General features: G+C 38.7%; 1 protein-coding gene across 2 annotated transcripts in view; it reads right to left on the bottom strand.

Annotated features, from left to right (window-relative positions):
- Cog3 (component of oligomeric golgi complex 3) overlaps window positions 1-20744 on the bottom strand; it is a 62128-nt gene that overhangs the window by 19099 nt on the left and 22285 nt on the right. For both annotated transcript variants that reach the window (XM_090342106.1, XM_090342105.1), the window contains exons 6-15: window positions 20544-20636; window positions 19174-19299; window positions 16836-16916; window positions 13565-13608; window positions 12803-12929; window positions 9656-9747; window positions 7619-7758; window positions 6424-6584; window positions 5029-5134; window positions 2214-2338 (exon numbers count right to left, since the gene is read on the bottom strand). In XM_090342106.1, coding sequence (XP_090198232.1) covers window positions 2214-2338; window positions 5029-5134; window positions 6424-6584; window positions 7619-7758; window positions 9656-9747; window positions 12803-12929; window positions 13565-13608; window positions 16836-16916; window positions 19174-19299; window positions 20544-20636 — 1095 coding nt within the window. The remainder of the gene's footprint in view (window positions 1-2213; window positions 2339-5028; window positions 5135-6423; window positions 6585-7618; window positions 7759-9655; window positions 9748-12802; window positions 12930-13564; window positions 13609-16835; window positions 16917-19173; window positions 19300-20543; window positions 20637-20744) is intronic.

Below are 20744 nucleotides of genomic sequence, written 5' to 3'. Positions count from 1 at the left end.
GCTAGCCAATAAAATAAGAAAATAGATACAATATTGTCTGTAAACACAAGGATTCTAAGGGAGGTGATGAAATTCTTAATCAAGTGGAAAAAAGAAAATTTGTTGGCTGGGAGTGTGGCCTTGTAGTAGATATTTGCACAAAGCCCTGGGTTTGATTCCATGGTACCACATACACAGAAAAAGACAGAAGTGGTACTATGGCTCAAGTGGTAGAGTGCTAATTTAAGAAAGACCAAAGACAGTGCCCAGACCCTGAGTTCAAGCCCCAGGACTGGAGGAAAAAAAAAAAAAGGAGAAGGAGAAGAGGAGGAGGAAGGGGAGCTAGTCTCTATTCTATGAGATGGAACTGACAGGAATGCATATGTACAAGACATTTATTATTTGGTCTGGCCTTGGTCTCTGCTGGATGTTACTCTTTTTTTGTATTGCTCTCCCTCTAGAGGCCAGTGTAGGAAAGAGGGATGAAGGCTATATGCTACTGGCTTTCTGCTCTGCAGTAAATCTGTCCAGTTTGCCTTCCTCACCTTTGATCAGTAAGTAAATCAGTTTCATTTATAAATAAACCATCTCTGGAAAATCTGTAAACAGATATACAGTTACAGAGAATGGCAACCATATTACTAGATGGAGCCCTTAAAATAACTGTTCACTGAAATCAATGTACAGTTTAAGACGGGGCTTTAAAAAAAAAGTAACTTCAGCAAGTTACTAACTCCATAGCTGGGAACATATTCATCTTAGACTTTTTATTAAGGGTGTTCATTCAAAGCGAGAACAAAACTACATTACAGAAAAGAGGAAGTAATAGCACTCTGCCTATAATTTCAGCATTCAGGAGGCTAAAACTGAAGGATCACAAATTTGAGACCACCATGGACTAAAGAGAGGATTTTTGTCACAAAACAAAATAATCTGGCCGGGAGTTTGGCCTAGTGGTAGAGTGCTTGCCTAGCATGCACGAAGACCCAGGTTCGATTCCTTGGTACCACATATATAGAAAATAGCCAGAAGTGGTGCTGAGGCTCAAGTGGTAGAGCTCTAGCCTTGAGAAAGTCCAAGGACAGTGCTCAGGCCCTGAGCTCAAGCCGAGGACTGGCAAAAAAAAAAAAAAAAAAAAAAAAAAAAAAAAAAAAACTATGATTACTGCATCTGCAGTTCATGCAAAATGAAAACTATATATGACACTGGATGGGTTATTTAACCTTTCTGCGTCTTTTTCTCATCTACAAACTCAGCAGGCAAACACATCATTAATTTCAAACCTATTTGTGGGCATGGACTTATTAAGAATTGATGGAGCCAGGTGTGGGTGGCTCACACCTCTAATCCTAGCTACTCAGGAGGCTGAGATCTGAAGATCATAGCTTGAAACCACATGGTGCTGTGGCTCAAATGGTAGAGGGCTAACTTTGAGCAAAAAGAGGCTCAGGGACAGCACCCAGGTCCTGAGTTCAAGCCCCAGGACAAAGGAGAGAGAGAGGAGGGAGGGGAGAGAGAAGAGAAGGAAGAGGGGAGAGAGGGGAGAGGGGAGAGGAGGGAGGAGGAGGAGAGGGGGGGAGAGGGGAGAGGAGGGAGGAGGAGGAGAGGGGGGGAGAGGGGAGAGGAGGGAGGAGGAGAGGGGGGGAGAGAGGAGAGAGGGGAGAGGGGAGAGGAGGGAGGAGGAGGGGGGGGAGAGGGGAGAGAGGGGGGAGCGGGGAGAGGGGGAGAAGGGGGAGAGAACTGATGGAAACTCATATTCTTCTCAAACTTTCTTCTATACAGACATGAGAATATAAACATGACACATAATTCTCAGGTGTTCAGAAACTCCCCAGAGCCCACTGGTGGATTCTAGGGATCTATAGGAGGCTCAGATAAGGAATCTCTAATTTTGATGAGCCTTGTTTTATCTAAAAACCATGATTCTAAGAATAGCAAACAAAATACTGAATCAAGATCTTAATGAAATTTTTAAGTGTTCCAGATTAAAAAGCAATTCATGCCGGGAGCATGGCCTAGTGGTAGTGTGCTTGCCTAGCATGCACAAAGACTGGGGTTCAATTCCTCGGTACCACATACATAGAAAAAGCCAGAAATGGTGCTGTGGCTCCAGTGGTAGAGCTCTAGCCTTGAGCAATAAGTGCCCAACCCCCCAAGCCCTAAGTTCAAGTTCCAGGACTGGCAAAAAAAAAAAAAGTAATTCACAATACAAGTAAAAGAATGTGCACACTTACATCTATACATCTGTATAATTTGGAGAGACAGACAAGAGTTCTTCGAACTGTAGGATACCACATCCCATGCAGATCTGCTGGAGAAATTGTGGTCTGTGTTCTAGGATTGAGGGATTCTGTTGAAGCTAAAAGCCAACAGGGAAAAAAGAAAACACATAATTCAGGCTTTATATTATGGAATTCAGCCAGATCTAAAGGCCAGTCTATAGTGAGGTAAAAGTTAGTGGGAGCCATAGAAATAGCAGAATGACAAGGAGGCAAAGCGAAGGCCAGGTGTAGTGATGTAAGCCTATAATGACATGTATCTGGGAAGCAGAGAGCAATAGAACAGAGGTTCAAGGCCATACCTGCCAAAAAGTTAGCAAGACTCTATCCCAACCAAAAGGAAAGGCACTGAATATACAAAGGAGGCTTAGATAAGAGAATCACAGATGAGGGCTGACCCTGGACAAAAACACAAGACCTTATCCAAAAAAATAAAACAGAAAGGGCTGGATGTGGCTCAAATAGCTAAAAGTTGTATGGCATGGATTTGTAGGGAGAGAATGATGGAAAACTTTTTTCTTTCAAAGGCATGCAACATGTAGAATTTATTTCTTCTATAACAAGGCCTCACTTTAAGATCAACTTTGCATAAAGTTTCTTAAGAAAAATACAGAAACAAACTGGATCAAGGATATTTAGAAGCCAAGTGAAGGGGCTTGAGCCTATAATCCTAGCTACTTGGACAGCAGAGGTCACGGAACTGCAACTTGAGGCCAGCCAAGTGTAAAAAGTCATGAGATTCTGTCTCAATCTAGGGCTAGGTATATTGGTCTACCTACAGCAGATCACAATTCAAAGCCATCCAGGGCACTGAAGTTTGTGAAACTCTTATCTCCAATTAACCACCAGAAAACCAGAAATGGCGCTGTTTCTCAAGGGGTAGGACAGTAGCCTTGAGCTGAAGACCTCAGGGACAGTGCCCAGGCCCAGAGTTCATGTCCCATGGCAGACCAAAAAAAAAAAAAAAAGAAAGAAAACACAGTGGTTAGACATAAAGCAATGCCTAACAAAACATGGAAGCAGAAATAAGATTACAGCCCAGGCCAGTCTTGGCATAAAATGAGACTCTACTTTGAAAATACCAAAGGCAAAAAGAAGGATCAAGTAGTAGAACACCTGCCTTGCAAGCGTAAGGACCAAGTTCAAACACTGTTACCACCAAATAAGATTAATAAAATCCCATCTCAATCAATAAAAACTGAGACAAGATACAACAACAGACAAAAAAAAATACCTAAAAAGAAAAACAACAGCAACAAAAAACTAGATTAAATGGCATAGTACCTGCCTAGCAAGTACTAGGCCCTTAATTCAAACTCCAATAGCAACTCCACAGAAAAATGGGAGGACAGAGGAGGCCAATGATTTTGTTATCTGCAAAAACCCTCCTTCAAAAGAAAGAGCCAAAAATGTACCTCAAGTAAGATTAATGAAAAAATATAGCTGAATAATTTGAAACCAGAAGCCAGCTTGTTTATTTTAAAAGTGAAAAAATTAACAGTCTTAAATGGCTGTTGAGGTGAAAATTACATGACATATATGGCCATCTAAACAGTGAATGGTACTAGTGAAATGTGACGGTTCAGAGCAGAAAATAAAAAGTCTAGAAGTTACTTCCTCAGGTGTCATCAAAGGTAAGTCTGTCCTGCATCTCTCTTTACAATAGAGCCACACCAACAGTTTCTCCGACAACTTTTTTTTGGAGGGAGGTGGGGGGAGGTGCCAGTCCTGGCCCCAAGGCCTGGGTACTATTTGGAGGCTTTTGCTCAATGCTGACATTCTACCACTTGAGCCAGAGCTCCACTTCAGTTTTTTTGGTAGATAATTGGAGATAAGACTCTAAAGACTTTCCTTCCCAGGTGGCTTCAAACCACAATGCTCAGATGTCAGCCTCCTGAGTAGCTAGGACAGGCCTGAGTCACTGGTGGCGGGCTTTCTTTTTTTTCTCTTGCAATAGACCTCACATTTGCTAGGCAAGTACTCACAACTCTAGCCACTATGTTTTGTGTATGTGCTATTTTTTAACCTTTCTAGATTCCTACTTGCAGAACAATCTGCCAATTTTAGGCTTCCTATATTAACTGAGATGATACACATACACCACACTATGCCCAACCATGGCTTCAGAAGGAGTCTCACAAAGTATCTAGTGCGGTATCAAAATTGCTTCAGAAGTAATTACTCTTGGACAATCTTTCTCCTCACAAAATCCAAACTATCTACATACCTGCCTGTTAATATTTTGCCCCAGTCCTAGCTACTAATATGTTCATAAAATGCAAATCTGATATTGCAATCAACCCGACACATTATATTAGCTAAACTCAAAGCTCACAGCATCATATAACACAAATCACAGCTGGCCTGTCCTACCTGTTCTTTCCCATCCCCACATACAACCTGGCCTCCCACACACCAAGTCACTGGATATTCCCAAAGGAGTCATAACCCTCCATTCCTCCATGCTGTTCCAGCTATCATAACCTGATTTCTTTGCCTCCAGCTTTCAGATGTCACACCTCACACCAGCCCTACCTGTCTGTACTCACAGCACATTCTTTTCTGAACTTTCTCACTTCAAAGATAGCATGTGGCTTGAGGGGAGCTTACCCTTCACTCACCACCGAATGATATGCAGGGTTCAAATTCTCCCCATAACCATGGAACACTCAAAAGCATAAGCTGTTTTTCATGCCAAGGACTCAAGTCCTCAATAAATGTTTTCTAACTTGAAGGAATAAATGCTGGAATTTAAAACATGTTAACATACCAGACTTTGTCAGACTGTTAGACTCTGCTTCTTCTAACCGAATATCTGAAAATGAAGCTTCTGAAGGTACCTTCTTTTGTTCATCCTTCAAACTCTGTGCGATTTGCTGCATAGAGAAATCACAAGGAACATTAGTTTTCAGCAGTGTGTGGCAATATGAACTAGCTGAAAGATGTTAAGGAACTAACAGAAAAGCAAAACATTATACCATGAGTACTTATTAATTACAAAAGGGAAAATTCACTTTCATAATCACTACCTTAATTCATTAGTGGAACACTAATGATGTACTAAAGTACAAAGCATACACAGATATTTGGTATTCTTATCAAAAAGATTTCTATAATGTACATTTTACCATAAAGGTGCTCAGTTTCTTCTGAAAAGTTAGTGGTGTGAAAATAAAAATCAAAGTAAAAGGAATAAGTCTTAACTTGATTCAAAGGATTACAGATAAGAAAAGCAAATTCAACACAGATTCCTTGTGTGGATCTACTTTTTTTTTTTTTTTTGCCAGTCCTGGGCTTGAGCTCAGGGCCTGAGCACTGTCCTTGGACTTTCTCAAGGCTAGAGCTCTACCACTTGAGGCTCAGCACCACTTCCGTCTTTTTTTCTATGTATGTGGTACGGAGGAATCGAACCCAGGTCTTCATGCATGCTAGGCAAGCACTTTAACCACTAGGCCAAACTCCAGGCCCTGGATCTAATTCTTTATAAACTTTTTAGTCCCTCTCTTTTTTTTTTTTTTTTTTGCCAGTCCTGGGGTTTGAATTCAGGGCCTGAGCACTGTCCTTGGACTTTCTCAAGGCTAGAGCTCTACCACTTGAGCCTCAGCACCACTTCCAGCTTTTTTCTATGTACGTGGTACCAAGGAATCGAACCTGGTTCTTCATGCATGCTAGGCAGCAGCCAAACTCCTGGCCCACTTTTTAGTCTCTTTATAAAAGACATTTGGAGACTAAGAAAATTTAAATGTAGACTGAATGTAAACATCAACTATTGTGGCTTCTTATGTTACAAATCCTCCTATGCTACTTGGAAGAAAACTTGCAGGAGGAAGTAATTGAATTTATATAGTAAGAATATAGCTTGGTATGTTGGCATATAGCTGTAAGATCAGCTATTCAGCAGGTGGGTAGATACTAAACTTAAGACCAACTTGGACAAAGTTAACAAAGACCCATCTCAAAAGTAAAATATAAACAAAAGGCTGGAGGATGTACCTCAAGTAAAGCACTTGCCAAGGACAAGGCCCTGGCAAGAAGCCCTGGGTCAAAAATCCATAGTATCACATCCACACCCACACCAAGAATGACTATGTCTTGGTAAAGAGAACTACATAGAAAGTATAACTTAAAGGAAAAGTGTAACAGAAAGGAAGTTAGGAAACCCTACCTCCATCATGACTAACTTATCAGGATATGCCAGGTCTCCCGGCGCTGGTTTGTAGCCGGTAATATCCGTCTGAATATAGATATGGGTTCGATACACAAGCCGCTCTTGTACATCTTCCAACATCTGCTTTACTCCAGCTGCAAATGCTCCCAGTTGTTCAGCTAATAAAAAAAAATAATTATGAAACTACTTATAAATATGCAAAGGTACTAGTAAATTGTTCAGAAACAGCATGAACCACTTTTGTTGCAGAAATTATAGCTGCATGCTATTTCTGTACAATTTGAGGACATTAAAAAAGCTTTAAAATGACTTTTAATTCCCACAATTTTAAAACTGGGAATAAGCTGGGCGTAGAGGTACATGCCTGTAAAACCAGCTACTCAGCTGGAAGAAGCAAGAGGATTTAGAGCTTGAAGCTAGCCCAAGCAAATGTAACAAGACCACACCTCAAAAACAAAAGGGTTAGGCATGTACTCAAGTGGCAAAATGTTTCTCTACACAGGCCCTAGTTTCAAACTCAGTACTGTAAAAAAAAAATTTAATTTACTTCATAGGGAATAAATTGACTCAACCCTTCTTCCTGGGACTCTATTTTTTTTGTTGTTTTTTGCCAGTCCTGGGCTGGACAGTGCTGCCAGGCCTGAGCACTGTCCTTGGATTGTTTTTTTACTCAAGGGTAAAACCCTACCATTTGAGCCACAGCACCACTTCTGGCTTTTTCTATGTATGTGGTAGCAAGGAATTGAACCCAGGTCTTCGTGCTTGTTAGGCAAGCACTCTACCACTAGGCCAAACTCCTGGTCCTATCGAAGTGTTTTTATTGATATGAATAATGAATCTGAAACTAGGTATGGTAACACCTGCTTGTCATCCCACCTATGCAAGACATATAAGAAAAAAGATCATGAAGTAGGCAGGCAAAAAGTTTGAGATCTGGAAAAAGTTAAGGAAATCCTATCTCAAAAACAAAATACTAACAAAAAGGATTAGGTAGTGCAGCCTAAGTGATAACAGCAATTGCCTAGAAAGAGCAAAGCTCTGGGTTCCATTTTCAGTACAGCCAAATACTTTGAAATTATTAAATATTGAGATATGGGGTGAGAAATAAAATAATAATCTAGTATCTTTCAAATCTATACTGCCATAGATATAATTTAAAATATCTTTAAAATGATCACTTCTCTGTATTTACCATTATTCTGTACATGATCCTCAAGAACTTCATTTTTAAGAATCCCACAAAGTTCTGATAAAGTCTCTAAGTGAATAACGTGAATAATCAATGGCCTGAAGACATCATACAATGACACACACAGTTTCTCCAAAAGCTCACTAAAATGAAATAAAATATGATTAGGAATAGCAATCTTTTTAGAATTTTTCTAATACTTTAAAAGCTTCGTTGATTTCTTTTTGACAAAACAGGACATACTGAAAAACAGTACCTCAAACATTACAGAATGGGAACTGAAAGAGAGTAATTTTGCAAACTGCTTTTTTTAAAAAACTCAATCAATAGGCTATCTACAGTAGTTAAATTAAATTAGCTATCCCCAGCCAAAAGTTAAGCTATTACAATTTTTTTTATTTGAACAATTACTGTCTTTTTTTTTTTATTTTTTTCTGGTCCTAAGGCTTGAATTCTGGGCCTGAGCTCTATACCTGAGCGTTTGTGCTCAAGGCTTGTACTCTTGAGCCACAGCTCCACTTTTGGCTTTTTCTATGATTTACTGGAGATAAGTGTCTTATGGACTTTCCTGACCCAGTTGACTTCAAACTACAATCCTCAGATCTCAGTCTTTAGACTAGCTAGGATTATAGGCATGAGTCACCGTTGCCAGGCTTATGTCTTTTAAAGGAAAAATTATCAAGGTTAAAAGTGACACTGATAAAGTGCATCTGGAATAAAAAAGTCTCCAGAAACATAATAGGAAGCTCTATAATTGGGATTTTTCCCTGAGTAAGAAAACTCTTACAACTACCTGCCCTTATAGAGACCCTGAGCTTGGGGGGATGTTGGTTGTTTGGAGCACAATATGGATACTGTTTACGCTCTGGTATAGGGACTCCTGAAAGAAAGCCCAAGGTCAGCATGCTGTCCAGATATGGTTTTCTGCCCTGCCACTTTCTAAGTAAATTTATGCCACATGTAGGTTGAGTCCTAATGTTTGAGTAAATCTAAAGCAATCTAATGAATATTACAGAAGCAAAACAGAAGTCTTTTGTTGAATTATGTAAATGAGAAAATAAAATTTTTCTTGTAACAAAAAAAAAGAAAAATTATTTCTATAGATCTGATTGCCTTTTACATTCTACTTCATTGAAAATCAAAGAGTATTTTCTCCCAGAAAAAAAAAAGAATACAAACAAGTTTAAATAAAAACAAAAATCAAAGGGCCCTGACCATATACCAAAAATTAAAAAATTTGAAACATTTGGGAAGAAAACTTCGTCTGTCAACATCTGTCATGTGGTCAACAATACTCTTCTATATAGAGTATTTTACCAAGCGATAACCCAAAAAACACATCTTTCTCTTCTTCATTCAGAGTTATAAACTTAGAATCATTGTAAGAGTTAAAATAGCCACCACGAAGAAATCAAGTGTCTGACAGTGAATCCGAAAAACATTCAGAAAAGCAATATTCAGTAATATCTGTGTATTAGTATCATTCATTATTAGAAACACAGATTTTTTTTTTTTTTTTGGCCACTCCTGGGCTTGAGCTCAGGGCCTAAGCCCTGTCCTTGGACTTTCTCAAGGCTAGAGCTCTACCACTTGAGCCTCAGCACCACTTCCGGCTTTTTTTCTATGTATGTGGTAGTGAGGAATCGAACCCGGGTCTTCATGCATGCTAGGCAAGCACTTTAACCACTAGGCCAAACTCCCGGCCCCAGAAACACAGATTTTTAAGCAAGGACTGTCATGGTGGAGACAGAGGATCTAACTCCCAGGACTTAGAGCTCCCTGGAGAGAATTCTTGCTGTCACTGCATAATTGCAATTGTCTCCACAATTGTACTATAGAAAATAGGAAAGCATGTTGGCCTTTCAACTACACATTTATTTCAAGAAAATAATCACTCTCCCACCTGACAATATTCTGTTCATATACACAGATAAGCTAAAGCACTGAACTGTGGAATAATATTTCATAATATACTAGTCTCTTATAGCCAGTAATAAATTAAATCTTCTCAACAAGAACAAGGTTTGATGTACCACCTACTCTAATTTTGATGTCGGCTTTGTAAAAAATTCATTATAAAGTTGATGCTCATCCTGGCATACATGGACCATAAAGGCACAGCCACTGCGAACCTGCAATAAACAAACACACACCATCTACAGTTACACACACATTGCCAGAACTTATTAAATAAAGAATACACTTCATTTGCAAAGGGATCATGCACATGTACTTATTTTTCATATATTTTTTATTAGCATACACTGACAAGAGGTTTGTTGTGGTAATTCCAGAGATGTGTGCACATGTATTTTAAAAACACTTATCAAGCAACAAAAAATTACTGGTTTTTAATGGTAACTGCAAAATGGGATTATAGATAATCCTCCATTCTTTGGTAGGGGAATGGAGGGAATATTAAAGACCTTACACTTGGCCAGAAAGGCACTCTACCATTTGAGCCACAACCCCAGCACATAACTTTCTTTTCTTTTTTTTTTGGCCAGTCCCGGGGCTTGAACTCCAGGGCCTGAGCATTGTCCTTGGGCTTTTTCAAGGGCTTTTCTCTTGAGCCACAGCACCACTTTCAGATTTTTGTGTGTATGTGGTACCAAGGAATTGAACCCAGGGCTTCATGTGTGCTAAGCAAGCACTCTACCACTAGGCCACGCTCTTGGCCTACCCTTAACTTTCTTAATGCTTTATTTTCTAAACTTTTAATAATGAACGCATATTAGTATTCTAGTTAAAAGAAAGGTATATACAAAAAGACTCTGCGTTATGTATTTTCTTTTTTCTTTTATTTTCTTGGCCAGTCCTGGGGCTTGAACTTAGGACCAGAGCATTGTCCTTGGGCTTTCTCAAGGCTAGAGCTCTACCACTTGAGCCACAGCACCACGTCTAGCTTTTTCTATGTATGTGGTACTGAGGAATTGAACCCAGGGCTTCCTGCACTCTAGGCGAGCACTCTACAACTAGGCCACACTCCCAAGTTCTGCTTTATGTATCTTTTTATAGTATGAATTTAAAACACACTAAACTAACAGGTTATTTCTCCATCAAAAAACTATACTAATACTAGCTAATCAGGAGGCTGAGATCTGAGGATCAAGGTTCAAAACCAGCCCAGACAGGAAAGTCCCTGAGACTCTTCTTTGCCAAAAGTAGAGCAACGGTTCAAGTGGCAGAGCACTAGCTTTGAGTACAAAAGCTCAGGAATACCACCCTGGTTCTAAGTTCAAGCCCCAGGACTGACACAAAATGTAATTAATTAAAATAAAATGTGAATATTTTGCAAAGTTGAGTAAGGCTATAATTACTAAGTTAATCTGCCCTATCTGGAAAACAAAATCAGTTTGTTGATATGGAAACTGAAAGCACGTCCCTAAAATAAACTGTGTGATACAAATTAAGTTTGGAGACAACTTATCAGAAAGATCAGGGACACAACCAAATTTGACAAAACATTACTACAACAGAAAGGCAAATCAACTAGAATTAACTCCAAATGGATCAAAGACCTGGAGGTAAAAGCCGACATTCTGAAAACTTTACAAGAAGGAATAGGAGATACACTAGGCCTCCTTGGCACAGGTCGAAACTTTCTTAATAAGGACCAAGAATCACAACAAATCAGAGAAAGGCTGGATAAGTGGGACTGCATTAAACTGCAGAGCTTTTGTATGGCAAAGGAGATAGCTAGTAAATTAATTAGGAAGCATACAGAGTGGGAGAAGATCTTCACCAACCATACAATGGACAAAGGCCTCATATCTAAAATATATCAACAAGTCAAAAAATTGAATCACTCCAAAACTAATCTCCAAAGTAACAACCATCCCATTAAAAGATGGGCCAAAGACTTAAAGAGAGTCTTCTCTGAAGAAGAAACAAAAATAGCCTACAGACACATGAAGAAATGCTCAACATCTCTGGTCATAAAAGAAATGCAAATCAAAACAACTCTAAGATTCTACCTCACTCCAGTTAGAATGGCCAGGATCAAGAAAACTAATAACAACAGATGCTGGAGGGGATGTGGCCAGGAGGGATCACTACTACACTGTTGGTGGAAGTGCAAACTCCTTCAACCACTATGGAAAGCAGTATGGCAGTTCCTCAAAAGACTAAACATATGGGCCGGGAGTTTGGCCTAGTGGTAGAGTGCTTGCCTAGCATGCACGAAGGCCCGGGTTGAATTCCTCGGTACCACATACATAGAAAAAAGCTGGAAGTGGTGCTGAGGCTCAAGTGGTAGAGCTCTAGCCTTGAGAAAGTCCCAGGACAGTGCTCAGCCCCTGAGCTCAAGCCCAGGACTGGCAAAAAAAAATAAAAAATAAAAAAATAAAGACTAAACATAAAGCTCCCTATGACCCGGCAATTCTACTACTAGGCATTTACCCAATTGTCCAGAAACAAGGACATACTAAATTCACTACACAATGATGTTCATTGCAGCACTATTTACCATAGCAAAGATATGGAACCATTCCAGATGTCCCTCAGTTGATGAGTGGATCAACAAGATGTGGTATTTGTACATAATGGAATTCTATGCTGCTGTCAGAAAGAATGACATCGCCTCATTTGTTAGGAAATGGAAAGACTTAGAAAAACTCATATTAAGTGAAGCAAGCCAGACTCAAAGGAACTTAGGCTCAATGGTTTCCCTCATTCGTCATAATCAGTAGAAACCTTGGGCTCTCATAGCAGAGATTTGCAATAGAGCAAAACCTAGATACAAAAGGCCATATAGTATGACGCTAAATGAAAGGACCTCTAGGATATAGAAACAAAAACCATATAATGAGTGATTGTTGTCCTTAATGTACTATGTTATCGCTCATCTCTTTTGCTGCCCCTTGGTTATATCATATTGTTATAGTATTTCACTTTGTTATCTGATATATTGGATATATTTGTATTTGGTTATTTGAAATTGGATAGTGAAGGAAGGAAAACAAGATGAGGTGGGGCGGGGAAGGAAATGGGGACCAAGACATGAGAAAGGGTATCAATGTATGTGAAGTAATGCACCTTCTATCTGGTGAATATAATGTAACCCTTCTATTAATTACAATAAAAAATATATGAAAAAAAAGAGAAAAAGAGAAAGGCAAATCAGGTAAGATATCAAAATAGCTCGAAGGTAGAATTAACATTAAACAAAAATAGGTAGCAACTTACCAAGGCACAATGATCTCTGTTGTTCTGGCTAGTTAATTCTGAGACAGTACAGGCAATACTAGGACCCAAAAGGAGTTCCCGTTGATCAAGGTAACACTGGTGGATATCATTTAGCAGGTGTTGGTATCTGGTGAAAGGCAAATAAAAAAAGACTTTGGTGGAAACTTTTGATTTTAGATATGTAAATTAAATCTCACTTTAGATCCAGAATAGGGCCAGGCAGATCCCAGAATAGGGCCAGGCAGCCAATGGCTCACACTTGAAATCTTAGCTATTCAAAACAGTGAAACAATGATCTGAAGCTAGTGCAGATTAAAAAAAAAAAGTCCAAAAGGCTATATTTCCAATTAATCAGCAAAAAGCTGAACTGGAAGAATGACTCAAAAGGTAGAGTACTAGCCATTAGCAAGAAAACAAAGTGAGAGTGCAAGATTCTGAGTTCAAGCCCTGGTACTACCACAAAGTAATAATGGTCACCTCTTCTACCCACCTAAAGTGGTTAGAAATATCATTGTAAAGCATCCTCATAATGAAGGGATAGTATGACTTATTTAGAGAGCCACTGAAAAGATTATATTTTTAAATCTTTAGTGAAGTCTAATTTTTCTGTTTTGGTCGATTGTGGGGCCTGAACTCAGAGTCTGTTACAGAGTATGACACAAGAACAAGCTTGAAAGCAATTGCTCAGAAAATAAGAGGACCATAACCAGATTTGCAAAAATACAAAATAATTTGGCAGCCAAAGATCTTCTGGGTACTTACTCAGGTATTTTTTCAGATCGCTGTTCTATCTGTTCAATAAGAGTCTGCAGAATAAAGAAAAATATGTAGCCATTTACTTTAACTGTACTTTTCATTACTTTCTGACTATAACTTCATCACACATTCACTTAAAAAATATAAATATAGGCCAGGAGTTTGGCCTAATGGTAGAGTGCTTGCCTTGTATGCACGAAGACCCAGGTTCAATTCCTCAGTACCACAAATATATAGAAAAAAGCCGAAAGTGTGCTGAGCTCTAGCCTTGAGAAAGTCCAAAGACAGAGTTCAGGCCCTGAGCTCAAGCTCAGGACTAGCAAAACATGCATGCATGCATGCATACATATATACAAACATACATACATACATACATACATACATACATACATACATACATACATACATACATATGTAAGTAAGTTTAAAAGTTTAAAACCAGGACTGGGAGCATGGCCTAGTAGTACAGTGCTCACCCAGCATGCACAAACCCCTGAGTTTGATTCTTTGGTACCACATGCACAGAAAAAGCTAGAAGTGGTGTTGTAGCTCAAGTGGTAGAGCTCTGGTCTTGGAAAGCCCAAGGACAGTCAACAGTGCTCAGGCCCTGATTTCAAGCCCCAGGACTGGCAAAAAAAAAAAAAAAAAAAACCTGCAGAGCTTCTGTATGGCAAAGAACATTAGGCAGCAAGATAAATAGAAAGCCCACAGAGAGGGAAAAGGTCTTGCCATATAACAGACAAGGGTCTTATATTTAAAATATACCAACAGCTCAAAAAATTAAATCTTTCAAAAACAAACTCTCAAAAGAACAACCATCCCATTAAAAGGTGGGCTAAAGACTTAAAGAGAGACTTCTCTGAAGAGGAAATAAAAACGGTCAATAGACACATGAAGAAATGCTCCACATCTCTGGCCATAAAAGAAATGCAAATCAAAGCAACTTTGTGAGATTTCACCTCACTCCAGTTAGAATGGTCAAGATCAAGAAATCTAATAACAACAGATGCTGGCGGGGATGTGGCCAGAGGGATTGCTACTGCTGTTGGTGGGAATGTAAACTTGTCTAACTACTCTGGAAAGCAGTATGGCCATTCCTCAAAAGACTAAAAATATAGAGCTCCCCTATTACCCAGCAATCCACTTCTGTGCATCAACCCGAATATCCAGAAACAAAACCATACTAAACCTACCAGTACAACCATGTTCATTGCAGCATTATTCACCATAGCTAAGTTATGGAACCAACCCAGATGTCCCACAGTAGATGAATAGATCATGAAGATGTGATATATTTACATCATGGAATTCTATGTTGCCATCAGAAAGAATGACATTGCCCCATTTGTAAGGAAATGGAAAGACTCAGAAAAAAATCATATGAAATGAAGTAAGCCAGACCCAAAGAAACATAAGCTCCATGGTTTTCCTAACAGAGGATCATAATATCTCAAAAGCTATGTACGTATGTCCATATAGGATGAGGCTAAGTGAAATGTACTCCAGGATACGGAAACAAGAGGTTTGTCTTTGTGATTGTTGTTCTTAATGTACTATGTGAAGCCATTTCTTTTCTCTTCTTTTTCCCTCAAGGTTTATCTCATGTTACTGTAGCTGACTTTGGTACTTGGTATATTATATATACATTTATTTATTTGAAATAGGGAAGGTAAAGGAAAAACAAGATGAGTAGGAGGGGTTGGGGGAGGGAAAGTAGGAGAAAAACATTGGAAGGGGTATCAATGTTCAAGAAGTAATGTACCCACTACCTGATGAATTTAACTGTAACACCTTTGTATATCACCCCAACAATTAAATTTAATAATAAAAAAAAAAACACCAGGCAACAGTGGCTCATTTCTGTAATCCTAGCTGCCTCAGGAGGCTGAGATCTGAAGATCATGGTTCAAAGCCAGCCCAGGCAGAAAAGGCCATGTGAAATTCTTATCTCCAATTAATTCCTCAAAAACCAGAAGTAGAGCCATGGCTCAGAGTGGTAGAGTGCTAATCTTGAGCAGAAGAGCTCAGGGACAGAGTCCAGGACCTAAGTTCAAGCCCCACAACCAACACCCCTCCCAAAAAATGTTTAAAGCCATATATTTAAAAGTTATGACACTTAATTATTTTACACCTACAGTTCTACATTTATTTTTAAAACTAGAATTATACTATATATTGTTTTATATTCTTAACTATTAAGAAATAACATTGGCACCATTAAATAATCATCCATTTTACAGTAATATGCATAGAAAGCTGTAGTAACTTCTGACTGCTAATAAATCTCAATCACTATACATAATATACAAAACATTATGTAAAGTTGGCTACATATTATCATATTAAGTGATGGACCCTAGGTCAACAATTCTACTGTTCAGAAATTTAAGGTGTTTCTAAAGGATCCCCATGACTGGTTAGGTTCAAACTCCATCGTTTAACCCCTGGAAAGCTCTAGTTCACCTTTCTGAGATAGGATTTTCTTCTCTTAGAACAGTGGTATAATAAGACCATCTACCCCTCTACTGAAGAACCCAATTTACTGGATCAAAACAGACTTTGATGTGTTCTGCTAAAATACATTTTAGGAAGCAATTCACTTAAAATGCTTTTCTAAGTTGGGTGCTGGTTGCTTATACCTGTAATCCTAGCTACTCAAGAGGCTGAGATCTGAGATCTGGTTCAAAACTAGAAAAACCATGAGACTCTTAACTGCAATTAACCACTAAAAAGTCAGAAATAGAACTGAGGACCAAGTGACAGAGTGCTGGCCTTGAGCAAAAAATCAGGAGACAGTGTCTAGTCCCTAAATTCAAGCCCTAGGATTGGCACCAAAAAAAGATGGGTAGATACCTCAACTCAGGATCTTAAGCATAGAAGGTATCTCAAAGACAGTCTAGTTGTTTTTATACTTTACAGACCCAGGCTTGTATCTAATTGCTCTGTCTTCCTTCTCATCACACCTGCATTCACTCTAAACACACTGCATTTCTGTCTCAATGAATCCATGGATTCTTCCCAAATACATCTCTTTTTTGACTCTGAAGCCTTCCGTGTAATGTTTTCTGTATAAAATACCCTTATCAACCCTCTCGAGTCTATACTACTTGCATCTAGAACCCTTCCCCAGGACACACCTCTTTGATACCCTGTTGAAATATGAAGAGATAATGCCATCTATTCATTCCTGTTCACATCCCTGATATAAGCAAAAGATCTCCAAAGGGCTGGCTGAGAACATTTCATGGCAACACTCTATTTATGCCAATGGACTTACTCTGACTTTGGGGGCAGCAGCTCGAAATTTCACATAAAATAGTGTAAAGGCATTGTCTGTATTATGTACAGATGAAGGATCCTAAAGAAACATAGAGGACAATTAGCAAATAAAGACTCAGAAAATATAATAATAAATATTCATGTTATGTTCTATATAGCCTCCATATTAACTTAGAAAAATCTGAGATTACATAATTTCATTGCTACAAATGAGAAATAGTTATGAACAGCAACATCTCTCCCTTATATTTAAGATTTATTCTATATTACTTGAATTTTGGCAGTAAACAGCCCTAAATTAGAATTCATACTGTTATTTATTACATGTAAGATTGGACAAATTACTTAGCCTTTCTGAGATACAGCACACTCATTAATTACCATAAGGCACTCACACACACAAATCTTTAGTGAAGTTCAATATTGGAAAGCACTTAGCAGAGCATCAGTTTCCTAAACTTACTGATATATAGTTTAGCTGTCATGTCAGCCAAGAGCAATGAGAATAGAAAAATGCAAACCAAAATCACTAGCTTTGAATTATAAAATCAAGAAAATCCTACAGATTTCATTAGAAAGTAATCTTAAAAAATAAAATATGGGGCTGGGAGTTTGACCTAGTGGTTAAAGTGCTTGCCTAGCATGCATGAACACCTGGGTTCGATTCCTTGGTACCACATACATACAAAAAAGCCAGAAGTGGTGCTGAGGCTCAAGTGGTAGAGCTCTAGCCTTGAGAAAGTCCAAGGACAGCACTCAGGCCCTGAGCTCAAGCCCAGGACTGGCAAAAAAAAAATAAAATAAAATAAAAATAAAAATAAATTAAATATATCCTTTATAGTTTTATTTTCTTAAGAAGGAACTACACCCAAGGACTATCCTAGTGAACATTACTCTTATTTTCTAACCTACATAAGAGACTATTAATTTTCTAACATATACTGTAACTTGTAACTAGTTTGTCTTCTTCTTTATTTATTTCTGCTCCTAAACAACCACAGGCAAATATGCCTGGGATGGAGCTCAGTAGCAAAGTGCTTACCTAGCAACTGCAATGCCCCAGGTTCAACCTCTAGTCCCCCCAAAAAGAAAAGAAGGGGCTGAGAATATGGCCTGGTGGTAGAGTGCTTGCCTAGTATGCATGAAACTCTGGGTTCAATTCCTTGATGCCATATACACACATACACGGAAAAAGCCAGAAGAGGTACTGTGGCTCAAGTGGTAGAGGGCTAGCCTAGAGAAAGCCCAATGATAGTGCCCAGGCCCTGAGTTCAAGCCCCAGGCAGAGATCTGAGGATCAAGGTTCAAAGCCAGTGTGAGCACTAAAGTCCAAGAGAGACTTTTACTGACAATTAACCACCAGAAAACCAGAAATGGCCTTGTGGCTCAAGAGGTAGGGCAGTAGTCTTGAGCTAAGGAGCTCAGGGACAGTGCCCAGGCCCAGAGTTCAGACAGACAAAAAGGGAGGGAAGGAGGGAGGAAGGGAGGGAGGGAAGAAAGAAAGGCTGGAGATGTAGCTCAATGGTAAAGCAACTTCGGTTCTACCCTTAATTGTTTTTGTTTTCTTTATTGTTTTTTCCAGTTCTGGGGTTTGAACTCAGGGCCTGGGCACTGCCACTCAGCCCCTTTGTATTCGACACTAGTGCTCTACCACTTGAGCCACCTCACCACTTCCAGCTTTTTCTGAGTAGTTTTACTGGAGATAAGTGTCTCACAGACTTTTTTGCCTAGACTGGCTTTAAACAACAAACTTCAGATCTCAGCCTCCTAAGTAGTTAGGATTACAGGTATAAGCCACTGGCACCTGACTAAAATCTGATTTACTTCTTTTTTCCTTGTTATTGCAGTGCTTAAACTCTGCCTGGGTGCTGCCCCTGAGCTTTTGTGCTCAAGGCTACCACTCTACCACTTTTGAGTCCCAGCACCATTTCCTCAATTTTTTTAATTTACAAAATATTTCTAGGGACTTTTTATACTATATGGTATACGTTACAATGTTTTATGTTATATGTTATATAATATTTGAAAATAAGACTAGAATGGATATATATAATATGGCCCCTTCTATTATAAATAAAACGGTAGTGTCAGGCACAGTGGCTCATGCCTGTAACACAAGCTACTCAGGAGGCTGAGATCTGAGGATCACCATTCAAAGCCAGCCCAGGTACTAAGGTTCATGAGACTCTTATCTCCAGCGCCCAGTCCCATAGTTCAAGCCCCACTACTGACAAAAAAAAAAAAAAAGATGGTAGTTAGAATTGCAAAATACTAATTTCTAAGGAATACTGTAGATAAGCGAATCAAAAACCAAGCTGCTCTTAAGATTAACTCACCCTTTTTAGTAACTGATTTGTGAGGGTCTGTAGTGTATTCACAGTGTATATCTTCATGAGGTGCAAAGCTTTAGAAAGACATTGTTTAAACTTCAGTAAGTATACAGGATAATCTTTAAAATTAGGCTGTAAAACAAAGAGAAGGATTTACAAAGAAGAAACAAACATTGATAAATTTTTAAAAAACACTTATATAGGGACAGGAAAGGAAACTCCTTTCAACATTCTAACTCATCCCTCCCAACTTACTTTTCTTTTCCCTTGCTTTTCTTTATTTTATAGGGCATGTATTGAATGTTTTTGCCTTTTAACAAAATAATTCATGAATAAAATGCATCTCGATCTGTGTTTGATCTGTGTTGCCCCATCAACACACCCCCTCCCTTATTTTTCTTAATTCTGTAGTATGGACAGTGAATTTTGACTGCTTTTTCCTCTCCTTCTTCCCTTCATCATCCAACTTTCCCCTGGGCCCCACCACCACCTCTTGCAAGTACTCATTTCCTGGTGCTTATTTTGTTGGGCTTTGACTTTTTTTTTTTTTTTTTTTTTGCCATTCTTAGGTTTGAGCCCAGGGACAAAGCACTGTCCTTGGGCTTTCTCAAGGCTAGAGCTCTACCACTTGAGCCATAGCATCACTTCCAGCTTTTTTCTATGTATATGATACCAAGGAATTGATCCCTGGCCTTTGTGCATGATAGGCAGGCACTCTTACCACTAGGCCAAACTCCTGGCCCCTGGCTTAATCATTATAAGGAATTTTACTATTTGAGATCTCCATAGAGTCTGTTTCAAAGCACCTTTTATTCCACTCCTGACAACAAAGACCTTATTGCTGCCGTTGTCCAACATGTGACAAATACTATATATACTCAATCCTCATAGAGGGCTGATTCTAGGACCCTCAAGGATATCAAAATCTGTGAATGCTCAAGTCCCTTACATAAAATGGCATAGTATTTCCATATAATCTACGTGTGTCATCCCATATACTTCAGATAAATAATTGTAGATTACATACGACACCTAATACAACATGAATTTTTTGAACAGGTGGCACACTATATTGTTCAGGGAGAAGCAATAACAAATAGCATACATGTTCAGTTTATTTTTTCCTAAGTCTTCCATTCATAGTTAAGTCTGTGGTTGAATCCACAGATGCAGAAGCCATGGCTAAAAGGTGTGACTATTTTCCCCACAGAAAAAAATTACTATTTTATAGTAGAAGTTATGTAATAGGAATATTAAGATTTCCTAACATCATATTGTATTGGAGATATGGCTCAAGTGTTATAGCACCTGTCTAGGGAACACAAAGTCCTGAGTTCAAACCCCAATACCACCAAACAGAAAAAAAAAAAACTTACATGGGATGAAATATACATTATACAATCATCTAATTTGGCCAGCATAGGTATAAATCCTTCACTATTCACAGATAACGTAGGAGAATTCAGTTTCTTCAAGTGGAAAAAAGATTGACCAAAAAAAAATAGTTGAAAATTATGAATTAGTATTAACATATTTCCTTTGAGATCTAAAATTGTATAATATTTTTAACAGTAAAA

The sequence above is a fragment of the Megascapheus bottae genome, chromosome 11, assembly GCF_031878675.1.
Source record: "Megascapheus bottae isolate mThoBot1 chromosome 11, mThoBot2.hap1, whole genome shotgun sequence".
Taxonomy (NCBI): domain Eukaryota; kingdom Metazoa; phylum Chordata; class Mammalia; order Rodentia; family Geomyidae; genus Megascapheus; species Megascapheus bottae.
This window is presented reverse-complemented; position numbering and strand designations above follow the sequence as displayed.